Consider the following 24319-nt stretch of genomic DNA (forward strand, 5'->3'; position numbering starts at 1 on the left):
ATGATACAGGGTTAAGTACTCAATCTTAAAATGTCTTAACGAACAAAAACTGAAAATTCTGAGATATAGTTTACCTAAATGAGATAAAAATGTATTAAGTCATTGTTACCAGGTCACTCGGTTCTCGTCCCAGATGCATCAAAGAACTGGAGACCCAAGACCAGACTGGGGAGATAGAGTTTACTGAGTAGATCCGTATAGTACACTTTCAAGAGTGAAAGCGGACCAGAGCTGGAGCAAGGCTGGCAATGGCACCAAGAAGCTCTAGCTGCATCCTTTTAAGCCTGCTTTCTGCACATGTAAGTTTGGCTTTGATTGACACTTTTTAAAAAATGTTTATTTTTGAGATAGAGAATGGGAGAGAGCAGGGGACGGGCAGAGAGCAGGGGGACAGAAGATCCCAAGCAGACCCCATGCTGACAGCAGTGAGCTGACGTGGGCTTCGAACTCACAAACCATGAGATCAGGACCTGAGCCGAAGTCCAAGGCTCAACAAACTGAGCCACTCAGGTACCCCTGATTGACATTTTTGATTGACAGCTGGTGGTTATATCGTATTTTGGCTTCTGCGCATGCACCTACCCATGATGCATTCTGTGATAATTGTACTTATTTATGTATTGTATATTTACGATTGTGTAACGAGTTTTTGTTCTGACCTTAAAGGTTCTAAGGGTCAAGTTACACCTTTTGTGCTCATTCTCAGCGCTTCAAAGTCCCCTTATGGCTTTTGAGCCAGCACTGTGGCTAGGCCTTTGCTGTTGTGTTTAGCCCTCAGACTTGGCTCTGAATTTGGTGTTAACCCTCAGGGGTGGCTCGGAAGGTGTGGCCAGCATCTGCTTTACCTCTCCTAGCTCATGCCTAACTAACTGCCTGACAATTTGTAAATACAGTATCTGGTTTGCAAAACAGTTTAATATTCCTGAATAAAAGTACATGAATGAAGGAAGGAAGGAATGCATGAATGGATGGATAGATGAATGGATAAGCTACCATACTGATAATATGCTTGGCTTGACACTTTGCTCTACTCATTAAGAATTTCCATGTGTTCGCAAATGAAAAACTTTTAGAAGACAACACAGGCTTATTTTCATTTCAATGAATCTATGGTCGTGAATATACAATAACACTGCTATGCTTCTTTTTTAAAATGACTGTAATTTAGATATGCCTTTCCCATACCCATAAGACTAAATTAATCAGGATTTATGGGATACCATAATCTCAACTAAAGATAAAATCTATATGCATTTTCACATCACTACATAATCTCTTAACTAAAATAAGAGCTAAAGAACTACTGGTTAAAGTTACCTATGTGAATAAATTGAGAAATGCTGGTTAAAAAGAAATTTAAAAAATAAAAAAAATAAAAAACCTACACTGTCTCTAAAATATTCAGATCCTTGTCCAGTAAAAGAGATCTCTGCAATACCTTTGAAAAGTAATCAAGAGCCCTAAGTTTGTGGTGAGTGGCTTGTGCCATATTTTTGATACAGCAGGTAGTCCATCATGAGGCTACCAAGAATGCCTTCATGAAAGTGAAGGTGAAGCAGCCCCATCATGGTTCTGTTCAGGATGAAGACCACATTCCCACCATGACCTCTAAGGCCCTGAAAGACCTGCTAACTGTGCTCCCCTCATTTGACCTATTCCCCTGACTGTTCTAGCCAGACTAGCTTTCTTTTGTTGAGTTCCTTGAATGCTTCATCTTCCTTTCTTCTCTCATAAAAGTTTTAGCCTTGTTATTCCCTCTACCTGAAATGTTCTCTATCCTCCCCTTCCCCCTACCTCCTGGTAGTATCCTCCAAATACTGCAGATCACAGCTTAAATGTCACTTCCTTAAGAACACCATTCTTACCATCTCAGAGCAGTTCAGATCCCCCTATTTATATGTGCTCATAGCCTCCCATACTTTTCTTTCACAATGTGACTCACATTTGATTAGTGAGAGAACCTCCCCCACTAGACTTAAAGCTCCATGAAGGCAGGGGCTCTATCTGTTTTAACCACCACTGTAGACCCAGAACCTGGCACAGTGCCTAGCTATTTAAAAGCACCAAGTGTTAAAAATATATGTGTTACATATATGAATAAACTAACAGATTGATGAATGAACAAAGTCTGACAGGGAAGGGGAAAATAGGAGATCACACAGGAAGCTGTGTGAAAAGAAAAATATTTCCTTTTTGTTCAAGGAATTGCTTAAACCCAATTTGAGGAAGCGATATGTAAGGGAAGAGTGGTGACTCCTAGTCTCTCTTAAGCCCAGGAAACAAGTACTAAGCTTAAAATACAATCAACCTTCCTAGAGATGTAAGAACCTTGAATTGACCCATAGGACTGAAAGGTATTTTAAATTTCAGATCCATGATTTGAAAGACATTCATAAAACAGCAAGTGTTGTTTCTTTCATAATGAATTAATATGCTATATTTTTAGATTCAAATGATCATTGATTAATGTGATTTCTAGGATCCCTTCTGAAGCTAAGATTATTATCTTCAGAAACAGAATTGGGACTTTATAGTACTTGCTGTACATTTTACCAGTGTAATATAGAAATCAGTAATTTCTGTATAAACAAGGTAAGGAAACATTACTAAGCTTTAACAATCTAAGGAGTACAGGTCACCTATTATTTGAAAATGAACTTAAAGCACTGATTTACAAACAATGGGGAAAACAAACAGAAAATGCCTGTACTTCTAGTTTTTATTAGCTGGTGACAAAGATTCTTTAACACAAGTTCTGGCAGACCACCCTGCGTGGCAGTTCACACTAAATTCCCTGATGTATTTGTTGGGATGGCACATAATAAGTAATTAGGAGATATGACATAAGTTAACTGCTATTCAGATTCTGAATATTCTCCCTTATATATAAATCTCTATAGTTTCCCTTATATGGTATGGAAAGAGCCAAAGGGACAAAGGAAACAGAAATAGAAATTTTGCTTGTTAATTTTAAACGGTATGTAATCTAAACAATTACCATCTCCTACCAGCTAAAATGATTCAACACCTTTTCTTTGAAGGACAGGTTATATATTTCTGAGGTTTTTAAATTCTTCCTTGTTCTATTCTCTCATAATAATGGCAGGAGAAAACCACAAAATCAACATTTACTTGTAAGTGTAAAAGAAACCTGAACACTGATTTGAGTCATTTTCTCATAGATACATACTTTGATACACAATACAAATATTTCTTGTGCATTTTGAATAACTCTTGCCTCTTATAATAAAGATTATATTTTCATCTCTTATTTATAAACTCTGGTTCAATGATTTTATTAGCTACTGAATGATCTAATCTAATATATCCAATTTGAATTATAAACAAATATAGCTATGCAACAATAAAAAGAAATTACAGAACCATCTAGTTCCACACTTGCATTGAAGTTAACAGATGCACTGAATTTAAAAATGTGCAATTACTCACCTTACATTCTTCCTGGCAAGTATCTGGTCAAAAGTTAGAGAAAATCCCATACAAAAAAAAATGAGTGAAAAACTAAACAAGATTTTTCTTCCCATCAAGAAATTAATCAGTTTCTTCTAACCAAGCACATCTCCTAATTCATAAATGCAAACAGGGCAGAGGCAGTACTTTCCCTGCCTTGTGACTGACAACATATTCAACCAATAAAAAAACCACGTTCCCAGGATGTATTATGTGGGGGAGAGGGTGGAGGGAGGGTCCTGATACTGCTTAATTTAGAGTATAGAGTGAAATCAGTGGGTCTATTTAAGATGTTTGCTTTTTCATGAAAAATTATTGGGGAGCAGATTTTCAATTAACCTCTTTTCAGAAACTGGCATTGTTGATACTCTAACTCTTAATAAGAATCTCATACTGCTTTTCAGGTAGCTATTAAATTGCCCTCAAAAATCTATAAGATCTACATTACTACATGTATTTTTCAGGTGTATAAGTGAGTAAAAATCTCTGAAACTTATCTAATTTTACACGTGTCCTAGTTCACAGTGTAGTGTTAAATTCATGATTCTCCATGTGCTGAGAGATATGGAAGGTAATGGTAAAGAGCACTGACTTTGGAGTCAGACAGCCCTCAAGTGCATTCCCAGCTCCAGTTTCCTCATCTGCTGAGTGGGGACAAAAGTACTTAACTCAAAGAATTGTTGTGAAGATATATTGAGGTCCTAAATAGCCAAATCTATCTTGGGAAAGAACAAAGCTGGATGTATCACACTTCCTATTTAAAAACACATTGCAAAGCTACAGTAATTAAAATGGTACAGTACTGCCATTAGAAACTGACATAAAGACCAACAGAACAGAATACAGCACCTAGAAACAGATTCACACATACAGTTAACTGCTCTTCAGCAAGGGTGCCAAGAACGCACAATGGGAAAAGGACAAATGGTGCTGGGAAAACTGGATATCCACATGCAAAAAATGAAATCAGAGCCTGATTTCACACCAGACAGAAAAATCAACTCAAAACAGATTAAAGACTTAAAACCTAGATGAAACCACAGGGCAAATCTTCATGACACTGGTCTTGGCAATGATTTCATGGATATGATACCAAAGCACAGACAATAAAAGCAAAAATAGACAAGCAGAACTACATCAGAATAAAAATCTTCTGTACAGCAAAGGAAACCATCAACAGAGTGAAAGGCAACCCACAGAATGGGAGAAGATATTTGCAAAACATATATCTGATAAATCATTACTTTCCAAAATATTTGAGGTACTCTTACAACTCAATAGAGGAAACAACACAAATAACCCAACCTAAAAATGGGCTTGAATAGACAGTTCTCCAAAGATGACATACAGATGGCCAACATCATATAAAAAGGTGCTCAATGTCACTAATCATCAGGGAAATGCAAATCAAAACCACAAAGAGATATGACTTAATGCCTGTCAGGATGTGGAAACAACCAAAGTATCTGCTGATGGCTGAATGGATAAAGAATATGGAGTATATACAAACAACAGAATATTATGCAGCCTTCAAAAAAAGGAAATTCTGTAATATGTGACAACATGGATGAACTTTGAGGACATTATTATAAGTGAAAGAAGCCAGTCACAAATACTACATGATTCCATTTTCATGAGGGTTCTAGAACAGGCAAATTCATAGAAAGCAAAGACTGAATGGTGGTTACCAGGGGCTGGAGGTTGAGGAGGAGGAAATAGGTAGTTGCTAATCAACAGGCATAAAGTTTCAGTTAAGCAAGATTAATAAATTCTAGAGATCTGCTGTATAAGATTATACCTATAGTTAACAATACTGTATTATACACTTTAAAAATTTGTTAAGAGGGTGGATCTCATGTTAAATGTTCTTACTACAATAAAATAAAATTTTAAATAAATAATACAATAGATGAAAGCCTTTTCTTACTTCAATGCCTGGCTAAATAGAGAATATCTAGAGGTGCCTGGGTGGCTCAGTCAGTTGAGCACCTAACTCTTGATTTCAGCTCAGGTCATGATCCCAGATTCATGGGATTGAGCCCCACCTAGGAGCTTGAGATTCTCTCTCTCTCTCTCTCTCTCTCTCTCTCTCTCTGTCCCTCTTCCCAACTTGCCCACTCTCTCCCTCTCTCTCTCTTTCTCTAAAATTAAAAAAAAAAAGAATATCTATAGTTATTCTTTCCTTGCCAGCCTCCACTTCCACTCCCTTGCCACCTAAAAAACATGCAAAAACACAAACCAAAGAACAAAATCCCTAAGAGTCGTTTTACATTTTAAAAAATACAATTAAAATCCCACAATAAAGAAAATCTTCCAAAATGAACATGTCAGCATTTTCGGCACTTAAGAACCGTGATCACTTTAATGGCAAAGTACTGGTAGCTGAAAGGCATCATATTTTAAGTGACACTTCAGGGATGATGGATTATAGGAAGGCTGGGGACTTGACCCTGAGGACATGTACTTTGTACACACACCATACTCTAACATGGCTCTAGGAAGCCCTATAGAGAAGTGAAGAGGAGATGAACACACAACTAGGGATGGGGGAGGGGGATGGAGAAATAAGGAAGATGCTAAGAAATACTATAAAACAGAAGAGGTCATCACCATCAATGTGTCCTTTCCATGCTCATCTTATTTCTACTTCCCATATTTCCTTTTCTTCTCTGTTCTTCCACTCTGCCCAACTTCCACTCCCTACCTCTCCTTTCACCTTCCTGTCTTTTTCCTGATTTTGTGGAATTTCTGGTAGTAAGATGGGCCTGGACAGGAGGAGTTTAGTCGTAGGCAGGCTGGCCAAATAATACATAGGACACCCGGTAACAGGTGAATTTCAAATAAACAATAAATAATTTTAATAAGTATGTTCCATGCAATATTTGGATATGCTGTATTAAAAAATCATTTGTTGTTTATATGAAATTAAATTTAACTGGACACCTTGTATTTTTATTTGCTAAATCAGGCAATCCTAGTCTTAGGGCTCTGCTACTCAACTCTGAACATGCATACAAATCACATGAGATTTTGTTAAAATGCAAATTCTGATCCAGTCTGGGGTGGGGCATGAGCTTCTTTGTTTCTAACAAGTTTCCACATGATGCTGATGCTGCTTGTCTGTGAGGAGCAAGGACCTAGAATAGCTGTTCAACAGAAATATAATGAGAGCTATGTATATAATTTAAAATTTTCTAGTAGCCACACTGAAAGAAGCACAAACAGGTGAGATTCATTTTAATAATATATTTTCTTTAGCCTAATATATCTATAATACTATTCCAAACATAAAAATTAATAAGATATTTTACCTTCCTTTTCTGCTCTAAGTCTGAAACCTGGTATACAATTTACATTTATACACATCTCAATTCGAACTAACCAAAATTACCAGTGGTTAGTAACCACATGTGGCTAACGGTGATCGTACTGGCCAGTGCAAATGTAGTACATCGCCTCCAGCTGCCAGAGCAATAGCTCATAGTCTCCCATGACAGCAGCAGTAGGGTCTTATCCCAGTGCTCCTCAAATCCCTGGTCAGGGGAAGGTAAGAGGCCAAGCCCATGAAGACCCCTGTACTGTGATAATAATGGTTCAGTTAACACTCAGAGACCATAGTGTTACCTCCTTGGTGCTTACCATGTAAGTTATATTTCCAGTTATATTTTCAGGTGCACAAATGTATACACAATTTTTATTTTTAAATCAAGTTTCATTTCAATATATTTTATGTCTTGATTCCTAAATTTTTAACACAGCATTCCTTCTGTTGTTGAAATTTTCCTCCACTTGGTGAAGACTATTTAAGGTAGAATAATTAGTAGCTAGTAGGTTTCACACATGTATTTTAAAATAGAAGTCACACTTAAGATGTGATTGTCAGAGAATAGCTCATCTGTAACTTTAGAAAAGCAATGATAAAAATGTTAATGTGATAATTTGCAGGCTGCAAGGCACTAAGATATCACCTGCTTGGCATTGTACCTCCCCGCTGATATGGCTGAAGGGTCCTTGTCCAGAACTGTGAAGGGTCTGACATTTTACCCAACTGATAAGCTAACAAGTCAGCTTGTTAGTTTCATGGATTCTGGCAGAAGACACAAGACTCCAGGGCCAGAGACAAAGAAGTTTATTACTCACCACATAGCAAGGAGCATAAGTATCAGTATATTGTGACAATACCCCTTGCCCATAGAGCAATACATCTAGGCCCACATGGACGTTTGTACACACAATGGGTTTCATTTCATGAGACAAATCCTGAGTTTCCAAGGCTGTAAGTAAACCTGCCCTTTGTAAGAGGAAGACACTATTTCTACCTTTCAAGGCTGTTCACTATACATACATCCTAAAGATAATCCAAAACAAAACGCAGTTAGTGACTCACACACAAGATATGCAAAAAATGCACAGGTGCATGGAAAATATCCCAACAGTTTTCATGAAAGAACAGGAAATTGTACACCCATGCTGCCTTCTTCTCAACTGAAAATACCTTGTCTTTGCTACATTTTCTGATTTACTATATATTACCAAATGTTACGTGAAAAATTGAATACCCTAATAACCATACAGAATTGTATTCCCATAAGAAAAAAAAATGGCTCTACCTTAATTCTAATATTTGCCTGAAGGAACATCGAGCATTTGCCAGACCACAGTTTCTATTCATCCAAATGCTCTTAAACCAAAAATCACTTTAGTCAAATGTTCAAATCAATTATAGTAGTCTTTGCTAAGTTTGCAAACTGATACAAAATCTAAATCCATCCACCTCCTACAGTCTTGCATGGCCTGGCCCTTGCTGGTCTCTCTTGCTTCATTTTATGCTAACCTTTCTCCCGACCATGCTCCAGGACACTGGCTTAGATTCAGCTTTTCTCAACACCCTCCACATGCCAACATTTTTACACCTCAGTGACTGTACATATTGTTCCTTCTGTGGAGATTACCTCATCCCCTCCTAACCCTCCCTGCATTCTGTTCACCCTCATCATAACATATATCACATTTGTACTGAGATATTTACTTACTTGCTACCTATTTATGGTGTGTTTCTTCACCAGAAGGCCTGCTCCATGGCAGCAGGGACTGCATCTAATTAACTGATACACCTAGAGTCTACGGTGCTGCTGGTCCAAGATGATGCTCAATAAGATGTATAGAGTAATGAGTAAGCCCAGCAAAATGTCACATAATTAATTCTCACTTTGTGCACATGGTTGTGACTCCCAGAGCCTGACTATCTAGGCAACCATAACTAGAAAATCAACTAATTCAAGTATTTCATCAAATTCAGTAGCTTGAAATGCAAATATACAAAACCCAAGTTACATCAGTTCATTAGCAAACTACCAGAGTAGTACTTCTTGCTCTGTATAGGGGAGTGTGACTCTCTAATGGTTAATACATGTCAACTTGACTGGGATACAACACACACACATATATATACACAAACATACACATATATATGAATTTCATATATGTACATACATATATATACATTCTATTCACATACATATATATGTACATATATATATGAAATTCATATATATATATGTGTGTGTTTGTGTGTGTGTGTGTATATATATGTACATATATACATATACATATACATATATATATGTACATATACATATACATATGTACATGTATACATATACATATACATATGTGTGTGTATATATATATATATAAAATTTTTCTGGAAAATCCAGACTAATGCATACTCTTTATTAAATTCAGAGTCCAACTGTTGCCATGATTTCTACTAATTTTCATCAAATCAACTTCTGAGTTGATTAGAATCAGATTAGTGAATGAAATACTTATAAGTGCTTTTGATTTAAAATGTTAATTTGTCTTACTTTTGATTCCCCATTGACTTCTTGGAACATAAGTGATATACCAAATTAGTGGCATATATTTCTGTTCTTGGATCTCAAGATTCACTGAAACAATAGTCCTGCTCTTTCATAAATTTGTCCATTAGACAAATATTGATTGCCATATGCTACCTGCCAGGAATACAAGATGAACAGGACACTGTCCTGATCCCCATGAGACTAGTAGCTCAGTGATGTGCAGAAATGTAAACAAATAATTGCTGGAGTAAACACCTTAGGGATGCTTCACGTAGCAAACCAATGACCTCCACTGATATTGGCCACAACTCCACTCCAGGCAATGGCTGATAAGGACTGGAGGAAGGCAGTTATTTAATAGACTAGAGACAAGAGATGAGACATAACTCTTTTGAAAAGCTGAAGCAGCTTTCCAGTTCTTGACTCTACTTTCTTATGAGGTCAGTGTGTATCTCTTGGTGCTGAAGTGTGTGAGTTATCCCAGTGTCCTCCCAATAACTTGGCTTTTGGTCTTAACACAGCTTGAAATGGGTTTCCGTTACTTATAGTGCAAAGTAAACTTTATTGGAAGGGTTTGCTAAGTACCAAATATACTGTGATAATTAGAGGCATGGACTAGGAAGGGAGGTCTAAGTGTTAAGAAGGACCTAACAGACCTGGGTTCTAAGGAGGAGAAGGCCTCCACCACTTGAAAAATGCTCTCACCAGGAAGACCCAGGATCCACCTCGACAGAGATAGGGTTTTAATTCACTAAGTAAAACTCATATTGAAAATATGTGCCATTTTGATGTTGCCATATACTTCAGGCCATCATTTATAATAGGCACAAAATAGATTCTTTGGACAAAAATTAACCAGCACACTTAGTTTCTAAGAGAGTATAGTATACAACCACCTGGTACAAATCCAAAATGTTGTCTGCTAAATTAGTTAATATAAATTTGGAAATTTTAACTGAAAACCTATCTGAGTAAATTTTAGATATTCACTGGTACACAAGCGCATTATTCCATACTATGAAAAATGATACCCATGGTGGGGTTCTCGTTTAAGATGGTGATATTCTAAGATCTTGAACTTCTTTCCTCCCACAGACATGCTGAGTGTACCACTACATATGAAACAATTTCCTATTAAAAAACCTAAAGCCTGGCTGAGTCATGGTTACACATCAGGCAAATGAAAAGAAAACCAAATCAAAGTGGGTAGGAAAAGCTGGGACACAATTTCACCATAAACCCTACCACAGGTGTGGCAACCCACAATCAGGAGGGAATTCAAACCCAGAGCTTCCTCCTGAGTGGTAAAGAGTTCAAAGTCCACATCAGACACCTCAACTTTTAAGATATGTACCTTAGAGATGAGCCCCCAAAACATCTAATTTTGAAAATCAACGGGGTTCCTGTTTGAGACCCACAAGACAGCAGCGATCTAAGAAATGTCTCTTAAACGGCCCTCTCACTTGGACTGACTCACTTCAGGGCCCCCAGCTCAGAGGCAGCTGATCACCTCCAAACTTAAAATGAAGGAGGCTCACCTGCTTATATTAAAACCTTGACGTGAGGGGCAGGCATCTGCCTTAATACACACATCTCTCTATGTTTATATATATTTGTTGATGGAAGGTTTTTAACTATGATGGATAAATGGATAAAGAAAATATGGTATATTTATATGGAATATTATATAGCCATAAAAAATAGTGAAATCTTTACATTTGCAGAAACAGGGATAGACCTCAAGGGCATTAAGCTAAGTGAAATAAGTCATAGAAAGACAAATGTATATGGAATCTAAAACACAAAACAACCAAGTTCATAGATACAGAGAACAGATTAGTGATTGCAAGGGGCAATGGGTAGTGGAGGATGGGGAAAATGGGTAAACTGTGTTGTTTGGGTTTTTTAGTTCCAATAAATTTAATAAAAAATCCTTTAAAAATGATAAAGACCATATCTATGAACTGGTTTCAGATTCATTCATTTGGGTTATCTTAATAATCAGTAATGGCTGTGGCACCCGGGTGGCTCAGTCAGTTAAGCATCTGACTTCTTGATTTCGGCTCAGGTCATGATCTCATGGTTTGTGAGATGGAGCTTCGAGGTGGGCTCCTTACTGTCAGCTTGAGATTCTCTCTCTCTATCTCTCTGCCTCTCCCCTGCTTGTGCTCGCTCTCTCTCTCTCTCTCTCTCTCTCTCTCAAAATAAATAAATAAATAATTGTCGTAGACTCTAAGTCTAAAGTTCTTTTTTGTCTAGCAAAAGAGTGGGACGCAGGATTTAAAGCAAGAGATGGCTAATGTCCGGGAAAAGACAAGAGCGCCGAATAAGGGTCCTTTGCCCGTTTTTATTAGGATCAGAAGGCTTACAAACATGGCGATGGACGTGCACAGAGGGACAATGAATCTGTGATCATTAATTTGCGGACATGAGGGAAAGGGAGTCTTGAGGATATTTGTGGTTAGGGGTTTGGGTTAATAGCAAACAAACTCCGGGAGCTGGGCAGTCAGGAGGAAGGTTGTTTACAGCAGACATGAGGCAGCAGCTCTGTTTATCTTAGCTAGCCTAGAGGATGAGACAGATAGGGGAGTAACCTCAGGGTTGACAAGGCACCTTTTCTTTTGTTAACCATCTCCACTCTGGGCTGCTTTGCCTGCAGCATAGTGGTCCATAGTCCAATTCACCAATTTACCTAACCTGGCCCTACCGTCCTGTGAAAGCAGCTTTTCTGCTATAGTACTAAATTGGGAGTGCTTCCACCCTGAATATCTAATCTTGTTTATTTCATATACCTATGTATTGGGCACCTTTGCATGGTTTCTGTTTCAGGCCTTTGCCTCTCCCTCTTTATTTTGGGGGCTCTGCACCCCCTCTCTATTTTGGGGTGCCTTTGCACCTCCCTATTCCTAGAACCTTTATGCCTCCCTATTCTCGGGGTGTCTTTACACCCCCCTATTCTTGGGGTGCCAACCTGATTTTCCCAAACTCGGGTGTGAGCATTTTATGGCTTTGTATTTCTTTATGTCTTGTTAAACCATTGGTGTAAGCCCTGGGGATTCCTAAGCTTATTCCCCACATAATACATACATACATACATACATACATACATACATACATACATATGAACAAACAAGCTCTTAACAATCAGTACAGACTGCTAGAACCAACAAAAAGTAGTATCAGTGGAAAAATTACTCTTCTCCTTTTCTTTTCTTCCCTCATTTCTTTTCTTCCTCCCTTCCTCTAGCTCCTCACTCCTTTTTCTCTCTTGTTATTTGTTCTTTCAGTTTAAGGGGTGGTGGGGGGGGGGGAATCCTGTTTTATCTTACTTAAAGTCCTTTAAGCAATAAAGTCTTAGTGATATAAAATGCACATTTACTTTTATAGGAGTTTTTATATTTATATTATAATAACTTATATATTACACTTAAGTAATCTAGAAATAGTCCTAATGAAATTTCATTTTACTGGGGAATGAGAAGCTGAAGAGTAATCTCTAATGACTCCCCATCACCAAAGATCAACTGGTCTTTACTGAACTCACAGAGAACACAGATCTGGCCCACCTGCCAGACTCTTTAAACCTCTCCAGGGAATGAGATTCTAAAACTTAATATTCTAATGAGTGAAAGAAATTATCTTTCTTTTCCTAGTGAGAGAAATGATCCTTTAACATTTCTTACAACTCAAAGGTCTCTGCTGAAATAAAAGTCTATTTTATTTTGTTTTGTTCTCAGCCAAGTTAGAGAATACCTGGGGAATAACTTCCAATATGCATAGTAAAATAACTCCCTTCCAGGAACTTCACAAAGGACATCAAAGAGCAGTGTTGTCAATTCCCCCTAGATCTTACCCAGAGGTTTAATTATAGTAACAAGATTTTAAAGACCAGTCCTGATTACTGTTAAGATTATATGATAACACACACATCTTTCTTTAGTTCCACCTTAAAAATAGATAGGAGAAGAAATATTCACTATTCACTATTCACAGAAATATTCAAAAGTAGTTAGAATGAGAGGATAAGAAATCTCATTCATTTTGGATAAGAGAAAAATTGCATTTAATAATTTAATCAGGAAAAATGAAGCACTCAACATTCATCACTAGTAGTTACACAGAGCAAGTAATCATTGGTCTTATTCTTACTGCTTCTTCTTTCTCACTTAAAGCTGTTATTTCAACTTGTCACATTTCCATAGCAACTAATACCTCAATTTTTATAGTTAAAACACTTGGAATCATTTCTAACTATTCTAAATGCTCCAATATATTGTTAAAACCCTCGGCTGCTCTTCCTAAAAAGCCAACTTCTCTCTCATATGGTACAAAGAATCAGCATCGCCCTTGACCTAAATAAACCTCATCAACTGATCTAATTTTTGAAGACCAATCTTTTTTCTTAGTTGGGAGGGTGGAGGGACTCTGAGATAAGTCAAATAATGATATCTTTCTGCCCCACCTGACTGCTACACCAGCTGAGAAATAAAACAAGGGGTAAGACAAATGGAGTCCAAAATGCCACCTTCATTACTGTGAAAGGCCAAGATGCCAAAATTTAGTGCAGGAGCAAAATTAACTGAAACTGAACCCCTCCCCACAGAAGCCAGATATGACTGCCTGTCACGTCAGCAGTGGGTTCTCAACAGGGAAGAGAGGGCTGGTGCAGAAGAAATGGGAAAGGTCTATTCCAAGGGGAGGCTAGGTCTCAAAAAGGAAAGAAGGGCTGAACATACCCAGACTATTTTTCCTAATTAACCACAGATGTCATCTTTAGCTGGCATGGAATGAGTAAACTGGCAGAGAAATAAGGAGTTACATTAACTTAACTCCTTCTACTTGGAAGGGAATACTAGAAAAGGGAAATACTTACTCTTTTTCTTGCCCTACTCCCCCAACATTTCAAGAACTACTAAACACCATTCTTTCACAACAAAGTGCCTATCAGTTTGCACATACCTCTGGTAACCTACAGATAGCAGGTTGCAATTTATAAGAATACTGTAATCTTAAGAATTGCACCTCTTATTTTTCCTGATATTTTGCTGGCTAGAAAATTGTTTTTCACCATTGTGTGTCTTATTTACTTAACATGCATTAAATTTTTTTCTGAACTACTTAAAAGTCAAAATTTTACTTTATAACTAATCTGAAAACCAACAAACATGCTATAGTTAACTTAAGTCTTAATTTCCTCTTTGTAAAATGATGTTAATTATAACACTTACCACACAGGTGTTGTTTTGAAGATTAAAACAAATTAGGCATGTGAAGTCCTATGCCTGGCACCTAAATAGTGCTCAATACCTATTAGAGATGGTGGTGGTGGTGATGTCATGATTTCACTCTTCCATCACGGTTTAAGTCCAAATTATATTCAGAATTTTATGAAATCTTCTCATCTCCAATGCTATTTCCTACAATCTCTTATCTGTGCTATTTCATCAGCCCCCTCCTTGGATAAACCGACTCCTCTCTTGCCCCTTCATAGTGCCCTTCCATAGCAAGCACAGTGATTTTTTAAAAATGTAGATCAGATCTTCTAACTCTCTTACTTGAAGCCCTCCAATGGCTTCTCACTGTACCCAGAATAAAGTCCAAACTCCTTATCAGGGCCTACAAGTTGGACTTGAGCTGGCCCTGTCCAACTCTCTAACCTCATCTTCCTCTGTTATCCTGCTGACTGTCTATGCTTCAGCCATGGTAGCCTTCTTTCTTTCGCTCTAATTCCTCAAGCTGATTCTTATTCAGGGGGCCTTTTTAAGAAATTTAGGCCCAAGGTTGAGGAAAATTCTTTCCATTTCCAGGCTTCAAATTAAGTAATAAGCTCTTTCTTTATCAGAAAATGAAAAACTCAAAGCTCCAAAAACAAAAATTAAATCATTTTTTTCTTCTCTTAGCTATAGTAATCAAAAGCTTTCATTCATAACACACTCTGACCATTGGTTCATGCCTTGTTATTTGCTTTTCATAATAATATAATAATTAAACACAATACCTAAAATAAACCATAACCCAACATCCAACTATGACCTTCCCACATCCGCCCTCACCTCTCATCACTATTATCACCCTGAATACAGAACACAGAAGACCTGAACAGCACTATCAACCACTTTGGGCCAATGAACATTTATAAAACATTTTTCCCAACATCAGCAGAAAATACTTTTTTTTCAAGGGTTTATGAAAAATTCACCAAGAGTGATTATATTCTGGGCTATAAAGCAAACTACAACAAAAATTTTGTTAAAGTTCTTAGACCATAATGGAATTAAACTGGAAATGAGCAATAAAGATATTTGGAAAATCTCCACATATCTGGAAATTAAGAAACATAATTCTAAATAATCCATTGTTCAAAATTAGTAAATGTTTTGAATTGAATTAAAACTAGAACGTAACCTATCAAAACTCAAGGCATGCATCAAGCAGTGCTTAGATATTTATACCATTAAATATATAGAAAAGAACAAAAGTCTCAAATCAATGACCTAAGCTTTCACTTTGAAAAAACTGGAAAAAGAAGAGCAAATTTAAATCCAAAGCAAGCAGAAGAAAGTAAACAATACAGACAAGACCAGAAATCAATGAAATTAAAAACAGAGAAACAGAAAATCAGTTAAAGCAAAAGCTGGTTCTTTGAACAGATTAACAAGATTAAAAAACTTTTAGCTGACCAAAAATGGAGCTGGAAGACACAGCTACCAGTGTCAGGAATGGAAGATGAGACATCACTACGCATCTACAGATATTAAAAGAATTATAAAGGAATATTACTAACAACTTTATGGCCATACATTAGACAACTAAGACAAAATGAACACTTTCCTTGAAAGGTACACAACCAAAACTCACTCAAAAAGAAATAAATAACCTGTATAGTATTATATTTCCTAATGAAAACCTCCCAACAACATATATTTTTATAACGTTCTTATGTTAATGCGTAATAGAAAGTCTGAACAGCTTTACGTAGTAATTATTAAAACTGAGATGAAATAGACAAACTCTTAGAAAACTGACTTACCAGATATGAATCAAGAAGAAAGTGCAGTTCTATGAATGTTTCATTAATTATTAAAGCAATTTAGTCTGTTTTTAATATCTTCCCACAAACGAAACACCACATCCAGATGACTTTGCAGCATGTTTTACTAAGCCTTCAGGTACAGAGCATCCCAACTTTAGATGAACACTTCCTGTAAATATCAATTCAATTTGTAACTTCTTTTTGCTTTCTTTCAGGTGTTTTTGTGGAGCACAGTTTCTTAATATGGTCAAATTAGCCATTCATTTCTTCTTATCCTGTGTAGTTCATGAAGATATTCACCTTTGTTACCTATTAAGAAATTTAAAAATTTGTTGTTGACATGTAGGCCCTCAATCTGTCTGGGGGTGATTTTTGTTTTCAGCCTGACATGGTGATCTAATTTCATGTAAATAACCAGTTTTTGTGCAAATCCACCAGTCCTTCCTTTATACATTGATCTGACATCTAGTTCTGTTATTTAATAATATTCTATATATAGGAGTCTCTTGCTGGCCTCTCTATTCTGTTCATTGGTCAATTTATCTACTTCTGTACTAAAACTGCACTATCTTATGTAACTTCATAGAAATTTCTCGTATCTGGTAGGGCCAGGTCTTCAGAAGTGTTCTCACTATTCCTAGCTCTTAACTCTTCCAGCTTCAATCTCATGGTTCACTATGATCCTTGCCTTGCAACCACTCTGAACTCCTTTGCCCTTCCTCTGTCACATTCACCTGACTAGACCACACTCCCAGTCCTATTACCCAGCTCTCAACCTACTAAGTCACCATATTGAGTGTGAAGAAAACACAAAACCTAATCCCCAGTGTGATGTTATTAGTAGATGGGTCGTTTGGGAGCTGATTAGGTCATAAGGGTGGAGTCTTCATGAATGAGATTAAGGCCCTTATAAAAGGACCCCAATATGTCAATTATATCTCAATAAAACTGGAAAAAATTATGCAAATAAATAAAACAGACCTCCCCGCCCCGAGAGCTACATTCGCCCTTCTGCTATTTGAGGTTATATTAAAAAGGGATGGATCAAGAAATGAGCTCTCACTAGATACCAAATCTGCCAGCACCTTGATCTTGGATTTCCCAATCTCCAAAACTGTAAGAAATAAATTTCTGTCATTTATAAATCACCCAGTCTATAGTATTTCTTTAGATACCAAATCTGCCAGCACCTTTATATTGAACTTCCCAATCTCCAGAACTGTAAGAAATAAATTTCTGTTATTTTATAAGTCACTCAGCCTATAGTATTTCATTATAGTAGCCTGAAACGACTAAGGCACTATCCCTCAGTATAACAGGTATAATAAAAGTGTTTACATTTTAGTGTTATTAGAATTAAGTAAGTTAATAAATATAAGTCACCTAAAACAGTATGTGGCACATAGTATTATTTAACACTAGTAGTGTTATTCTAGATGATGATTTCATACTCTATCCTCTCTCCTCTAATGTCTTTTCCCTACTCTTTCTCTGTACTGATGACCTTACTGGTTTCAGTAAGGAAACAGCAATCAAAAGAGAAGTTCCACATTTTCCCACCAACAAATCTTCCAATTTACTTGTAGTGGTACCCCTATAGTCTGCCTTCTCTATTTCTATAGATAAATTGTTATTATTCCTAAGGTCAATTCCTCAACTTGGGGACCCTTCTAGTTTCCCCAAGGACTTGTTCACGCAATTATCCCCTTTCTCTAATGAACTATCCATTTTTCTTCTCTATTGGAACAATCCCCTATAAAAATGTCATACAGTCTGCCATCTTAAAAAAACTCATCCTCACTCCACATCCTCCTCCAGACAGAACCCCTTTTCTCTGCACATTATAGAAATACGCTCTCCAAAAATATGTCAATAACTTCTGTCTACACTATTTTATTTCCCGTATTGTCTTGGCCCCAATCCAGATCAGGCTTACATCTTTGCAACTCCATGGGAACCCCACTTAACAAAATCACTAAAATCCTCCACATTGCAAAATGCATGATAATTCTCAGTGCTCATCTTACTTTCCTTTCACACTTGCTCACTTCTACTTAACTTGGCTTTGATGAGAGTACAGAATCGGCCACTCTTCAGGCTATTTTGCTTCACCTCCCTTTTGTATCCTAAGTTTTAGTGTGCCCAAGGCTCAGGTCTCCAACCTTTCTCTGTTCTAACTACAGTCATTCCCTAAGTGACATTACTTACGGCTATGGCTTTCAATATTTTCTATTCACTCACTGATAATTCCCTTGACCTCCCCCACATATATCCAACTACCTACCTCCCATACCTACCTAGAGGTCCAAAAGGCATCTCAAACTGACACATTGATAACTGAACTCGTAATTTCCCCTTCTAAATCTGTTCCTCTCCCAAAATATCCCACTTAATAAAGAACACCACAAATCACCCAGTTGCTCAGGTTGAAAATCATAATTCCTCTCTGATATCCTACAGTCTTCAGCAAATCTCGCCGGCTCAACCATCAGTGTATCTAATCCAACACTTTTTACCACCTTCACTGACAGTCCAAGCTATCATTACATGTCTCAACTGGACTATTATAACACCCTCCCAAATGGTCTCACAGATTCATCTCTTACAGTTTTTTTATAAGTGATCCTATATTTTTATAGGATCAAACCTGTAATATCCTATCATTACTCCCCTGCTCAAAACTTTTCAATGGCATTCAGTCACACAAAGAGTAAACAAAGCCTTTACCAGGACCTACAGGCTTCACAATTTCCTGTGCACCTTAGACCTCATCCAGTGCCGCACTAGTCCTCACTCACTGAGTTCCCCCTCCTTGATTCTTCAGTTCTGAAAAAGTGCCCCCTCTCATTCTCCTCATTGACAGCCCCTTTTCCTGAATACTCCACCCCATATACTTTGTCTAACTGGTTCCTTTTCTTTAGGATCTCATTTCACATGTAATATCCACAGAGATGGCTTCTTAAACCCCTTCCAGAGTAGCCACCCCCATCCCCAAGTCACCACCACCTGACGAACTTTATATCCTCTAGAACACTTACCAGTATTTAAAACTTTCCCACTTAGGAGTGCCTGGGTGGCTTAGTCGTTTAAGCACCTGACTATTTGGGCTCAGGCAATGATCTAAGGATTCCTAATATCATGATGGTGGTGGGGGCTTCCGGCTCACAGCACGGAGCCTGGTTGGGATTCACTCTCCCTCTGCTCCTCTCCCGCATCTCTCCCTCTCTCTCTCAAAAACTCTCTCAAAAAAATAATAAACTGCAAAAAAAAACTTTCCCATTTATCTTTAAATACTTATATATTATTTCTGCTTTCTTGCACCTAGAAAATAGTTTTTTTAAGAACAGGTAACTCTCCTGTACTAATGCCTAGCACGAAGAAAACAACTTTAAGAATAATTGTGTAATGAACCAACATCCCAGAGATCTCTCAAATCTATTTCATTCTACAGGAGAACCTTAAGTTTAAAAAGTTAAATATATCACCTAAAATGGCATCAGTTAAGTGACAGGTTTTGTTTTAAGGCTTGGTCTACTTCCAAATGTCGGTTTTACAATACATGGCTTCACTGATTTTTTTTTTTTTTTTTCCAATTTACGATGCTGCTTGAGTAGGGTTTAAAGCTCAGAGATCTAACTTTCCAAACTACAAGCGTTAAGGCCTCCACTCTACCACAAACAGCCACAAACCAGGTACCTCCCTTTAGTCCGACTCAACTCCACTAAATCCCGCCCCTTCCTGGGTTTGCCAAGAGCACCGGCGCCTCCAGGGAGTCTCAATGCAAAGAGTTCTGGGATTGGTAGTCCACTTTCCTTCTGTCTCCAGCCTTGACATAAAACGAAATAAACAGCAATGCAAGTTAGGTGGTTCAGAATTTCACACAAACTGAATAAAACTCAGATTCTGGAAAGTGGTGCAAACTTGTCATTTTCAAAGGGTGCCAGCTTCGGATCAGGCACTGCGCAGACAGTTGCTTGGGTCCTTGGCTGGGCGGAGCTTGTTCGCAGTGGCTTGTGGCTCCTTCCTGTACGCCTTCCCTCTTTTGCTCGGGCCCGTGGTGCTGCCAGGATGGGTGAGCTGTCCGGGTTTGGGCTGAGGGGCCTGCAAGCCGGACTCGGGGGCTCGGGGACGGGAGGGAGAGTAGAGACAGAACGGTGAGGACGCTACCGGAAGGCCCGCTGGGGAAGGCCGGGGAAGCGCTGCTGTGGGACGCACATGGCCGGGTGCGGAAGGAGCCCATGCGGCGCGGAGGCCGCGGAGCTCGCCTTACCGAACGGCGTTGGGTAGCCGGTGCCGCTCTGGAACTTGACAAGGGGCTCATTCCTTTGGGAAAACGCACCAATCGGAGTACTTGTGTTCACCCCTTTGTTGGTCCGAGAGATCCTTTGAGGTTGAGGTTTAGACCATGTGCTACATTGTAATGAAAGAGCCTGTTGGCTTGTAGTCCAGGTGAGGCTAGGGTTTTAGAAGATGTAAAATGACTGGATTGCTTGCGGAAGAACTCATAGGATTTTGAATTTTAGGCAAGTGTCGTGGTCTTCGTACTGCCAGGAAGCTCCGTAGCCACCGACGAGATCAGAAGTGGCATGATAAACAGTACAAGAAAGCCCATTTGGGCACAGCCCTGAAGGCCAACCCTTTTGGAGGCGCTTCCCATGCGAAAGGAATTGTGCTGGAAAAAGTGTAAGTGAAGGTCCACACTTTTTCTTCAAGGTTTCTTTTACTATGGTAACGCGAAACAAATACATCTGAAGTTGTTAATTTTAGATACAAATTCTAAAGTGTTTGGGTAGAATATTTGTCTGGAAGTTGGTAACGTGAGGGCTTAGGGGTTAGGTAACTAAGGGTTTTGAATCTCTTAGGGATGGCATTGGAGGGGGGTGGGTAGTAAAAATGAAGGGACGAGCTGTCTTAATTGCCACTCAACCATTTTATTCTTAGCAATCACATCTTTCTAGTTGGGACAATTAGGGTAAAGAGAAGTTTCTTGCCTGAGGTTGCAAATCTGAGGTTGAGTTGCATGAAGGTTGACTTTACAAAATGATAACTTTTAAGGCACTAATCAATGCACTGCCAGTCAGTAGTCTTTGTACCTCTTATTTTTGATTCATATTTTTTACAACTGGTAAGGGCCCAGAGATTTTCCCTGAGGAAAAGCTTGGTTGAAATCACAGGAGTTAACCAATTTAGGATTAGACCGACTAGGTGGAAAGAGCATAATGTCTAATGAATTCTCTGCCTAACAAACTAAAATGTATGCCTTCTCAGAAAGGTACCTCACTGTTGTGCTCTTTACGTTTTAGAGGGGTTGAAGCCAAACAGCCAAATTCTGCCATCAGGAAGTGTGTCAGGGTCCAGCTGATCAAGAATGGCAAGAAAATCACCGCCTTTGTACCCAATGATGGTTGTTTGAATTTTATTGAGGTAAGTGTGTTAGTCTGCTGTTGCTTCTGTTTCTGAGATGGTTTTGCCCGTTTTTTTATATGAAGAATGGGTATTTTTAGTGATTGCCACTCACACTGGAAGTAAACTGTTGATTTTATTCTAGGAAAACGATGAGGTTCTGGTTGCTGGATTTGGTCGCAAAGGTCATGCTGTTGGTGACATTCCTGGAGTTCGCTTTAAGGTCGTCAAAGTAGCCAATGTCTCTCTTTTGGCCTTATACAAAGGCAAGAAGGAAAGACCAAGATCTTAAGTTTTGATGATGAAAACGTGACAATAAATTTTCATATACCAAAAATATGTTTTGTGTCTTATTTTCCTTAGTATAGAGATGCAGTGTATACCTTTCCATTTAAGGAGAATGGGAATACCATTAATTCAGGATTCTCTACAGTAAATGGGATTCATAGTTTTTTCTACTCTCTATGGAATAAATGTTCAGTTCCTGTATAGAGAGAGGGCTTCAAAAACTAACTGCACTTAAAGCAGGAATCATGTCGGGAAACCCTAGCAGTGTACTTTCTGAGATCCATCTCCCTGGGGACCCAGTATGATAAATGCCCTCAAGTTGCTCCTTGCTCTGGTGTTTGAGTATCTAAAGGTTCGCAATCCATGTTGTAATTCTGTTTATGACAGCAAGAAAGGCACTAGATGATTGAGTGGAAGAGTATGCCTGGCAAATTGAGACAGAAGAAAAACTTGTTTGGGGCTCCTGGGTGGCTCAGTTGAGCATCTGACTCTTGATTTCAGCTCAGGTCATGGGATCGAGCCCCACATTGCATCAACCTCCACACTGAGCATGGAGCCTGCTTAAGATTTTCTCTCTCTAAAAATGATTGTAAAAATCAAAAGAAAAATAGTTAAAAGCAAGAATGTTGAACTATAGAATGATTAACCTAAATGTTCTTTGTACTGACTGTCAGTAACTGATAGTTTGACCTTGAGGTTTATTTCATGGTACAAAGTAGAAGTGCTCAGTTAGAAATGATCTAGAAGGAACGTAGCTTGATAATTGAGATTGGGTATTGGGTACGTGGGATTTTTTTGTCCATTCTTTCAGATTTTTATTCCGGTATAGTTAACATACAGTGTTCTCTTAATTTCAGGTGTACAGTCTAATGATTCAACACTTCCATACATTACCTGGTGCTCCTCACAAATGGACTCCTTAATCCCTATCACTTCACCTATTCTACCCCCTACTGCCTGTGGTAACCATTAATTTGTTTTCAGTAGTTAAGAGTTTTTTTGAGTTTTTTTCTTGCAGCATGGCGCAGTCTGTTAAGCAGCCAACTTCAGCTCAGGTCATGGATCTCACAGTTTATGGTTTGAGCCCCGGGTCAGACTCTGCTGACAGCTCAGCCTGGAGCCTGATTTGGATTCTGTATCTCCCTCTCTGTCCCTTCTCGTGCGCTCGCTCTTTTCTCTCAAAAGTTTGTTTCTTGGTAGTGTCCTTAACTCTTGTTTCAAAATTTCCACAGGAGAAAAATAATAAAATCTCCTGTCTAAAATGAAGCTTATTAGCTTTCTCAAATTTTATCGGAGGAACTGCTGTTGGCAGCATTAGTAAATGTGAATTAATTTGCTCTTTGAATATAGCCTAGTGTTAGGTTATGTTTAGGATCTTGGAAAATGAAAATTCTTTGGCTTTCAATTTCCCATAAGACCAAAACCATGGTCCTTTCCACAGTGTAGCAGATCGGTGTTTTGTCTGGTCCTTTCCTCCTCCAGCAGCAATGAACTCTGCCTTGCTCAAACTTGAATTTCCCAGGCAGTTTCAGGAGACCCCTCACATTCCACCTGCTGCTTCTCCCACCTCAGACCTCATTGATTCCCAAATACATCACACATCACACTTGTGTTTATGCTTGTCACAAATGATTGTGTGATTTGTCTTTCCACAAGAATGGGGAGTGGCTTTTTTTTTTTTTACTGAAACACAAAGTCTGACATTTAAATTGTGTAAATTGAATAAGTACACATATTAATTTGATACATTTATATGTGGTAATAAGACAAGATGGGCTATCCTTGATTTCTATTTCAGGGTTTACTAATGTGTGTAGTTGCATAGGTACCCACTAAGTCATTCTCAAAGGCTGACCAGATGCTTTCCAGTTGACATACCCAACCAGGGAGATCTCTGGGTCTTGTCTACCCGGCCTGAACCACAAGAAGCCACCAAGGGCCACAAGATCTCATCCCTGTGGTCAGGTGCAGTGTAGGGAGCTGGGAGGTGCTGCCTGGCAGTGCAGGAGGGAGGAGGCTTGGGGAAGGTGAGAAGGCGGGTGGCACTGACACCTACCCACCCCTCTGCAGTGTGTCCTTTTTTCTGCCATGTTGAGACCTCGGCCAAGTCTATAGAGAAGACACCTGGGAGTTAAGACATTCTGTGACAGTGGCTCACTCTTGTCTGTTGGGTGCACCAGGGATGCCTGTTCAATAGCTAAATGACTGACAGACACAAATCCACCTCATATACCTCAAACCCCAAGTGTTTGATCTGCTT

The 24319-nt window shown here is 38.5% G+C and overlaps 2 protein-coding genes across 3 annotated transcripts in view; one reads left to right on the plus strand and one right to left on the minus strand.

Moving 5' to 3' along the window:
• Positions 1 to 20165, minus strand: part of LOC131510665 (V-type proton ATPase subunit S1-like protein) — a 39440-nt gene extending 19275 nt beyond the window's left edge. The window contains exons 1-2 of one of the 2 annotated variants that reach the window (XM_058728104.1): positions 19854 to 20165; positions 16366 to 16677 (exon numbers count right to left, since the gene is read on the minus strand). Coding sequence is in view for 1 of the 2 variants with exons in the window: in XM_058728096.1 (XP_058584079.1) it covers positions 3451 to 3545 (95 nt within the window). In the remaining variant the exon portion in view is untranslated. Of the gene's footprint in view, positions 1 to 3450; positions 3603 to 16365; positions 16678 to 19853 lie in introns of those variants that run through there. The other variant, XM_058728096.1, reaches the window with a different exon arrangement.
• Positions 20166 to 20205: 40 nt separating this feature from the next.
• RPS23 (ribosomal protein S23) lies at positions 20206 to 22108 on the plus strand. The gene is made up of 4 exons (XM_058728235.1): positions 20206 to 20440; positions 20892 to 21051; positions 21672 to 21792; positions 21917 to 22108. The coding sequence occupies exons 1-4, from the start codon at positions 20221 to 20223 to the stop codon at positions 22061 to 22063; spliced, it is 648 nt and encodes a 215-aa protein (XP_058584218.1). The 5' UTR covers positions 20206 to 20220; the 3' UTR covers positions 22064 to 22108.
• The last annotated feature ends 2211 nt before the right edge of the window (positions 22109 to 24319 follow it).

Source organism: Neofelis nebulosa, chromosome 1 (genome assembly GCF_028018385.1).
Source record: "Neofelis nebulosa isolate mNeoNeb1 chromosome 1, mNeoNeb1.pri, whole genome shotgun sequence".
Lineage (NCBI taxonomy): Eukaryota > Metazoa > Chordata > Mammalia > Carnivora > Felidae > Neofelis > Neofelis nebulosa.

Coding starts and splice junctions, on each gene's coding strand:
- RPS23 (XM_058728235.1), top strand. CDS start 20,221: ATGCAAGTTAGGTGGTTCAGAATTTCACACAAACTGAATAAAACTCAG. Junction 21,052..21,671: donor GGAATTGTGCTGGAAAAAGT/GTAAGTGAAGGT, acceptor TTTACGTTTTAG/AGGGGTTGAAGCCAAACAGC. Junction 21,793..21,916: donor GTTGTTTGAATTTTATTGAG/GTAAGTGTGTTA, acceptor ATTTTATTCTAG/GAAAACGATGAGGTTCTGGT.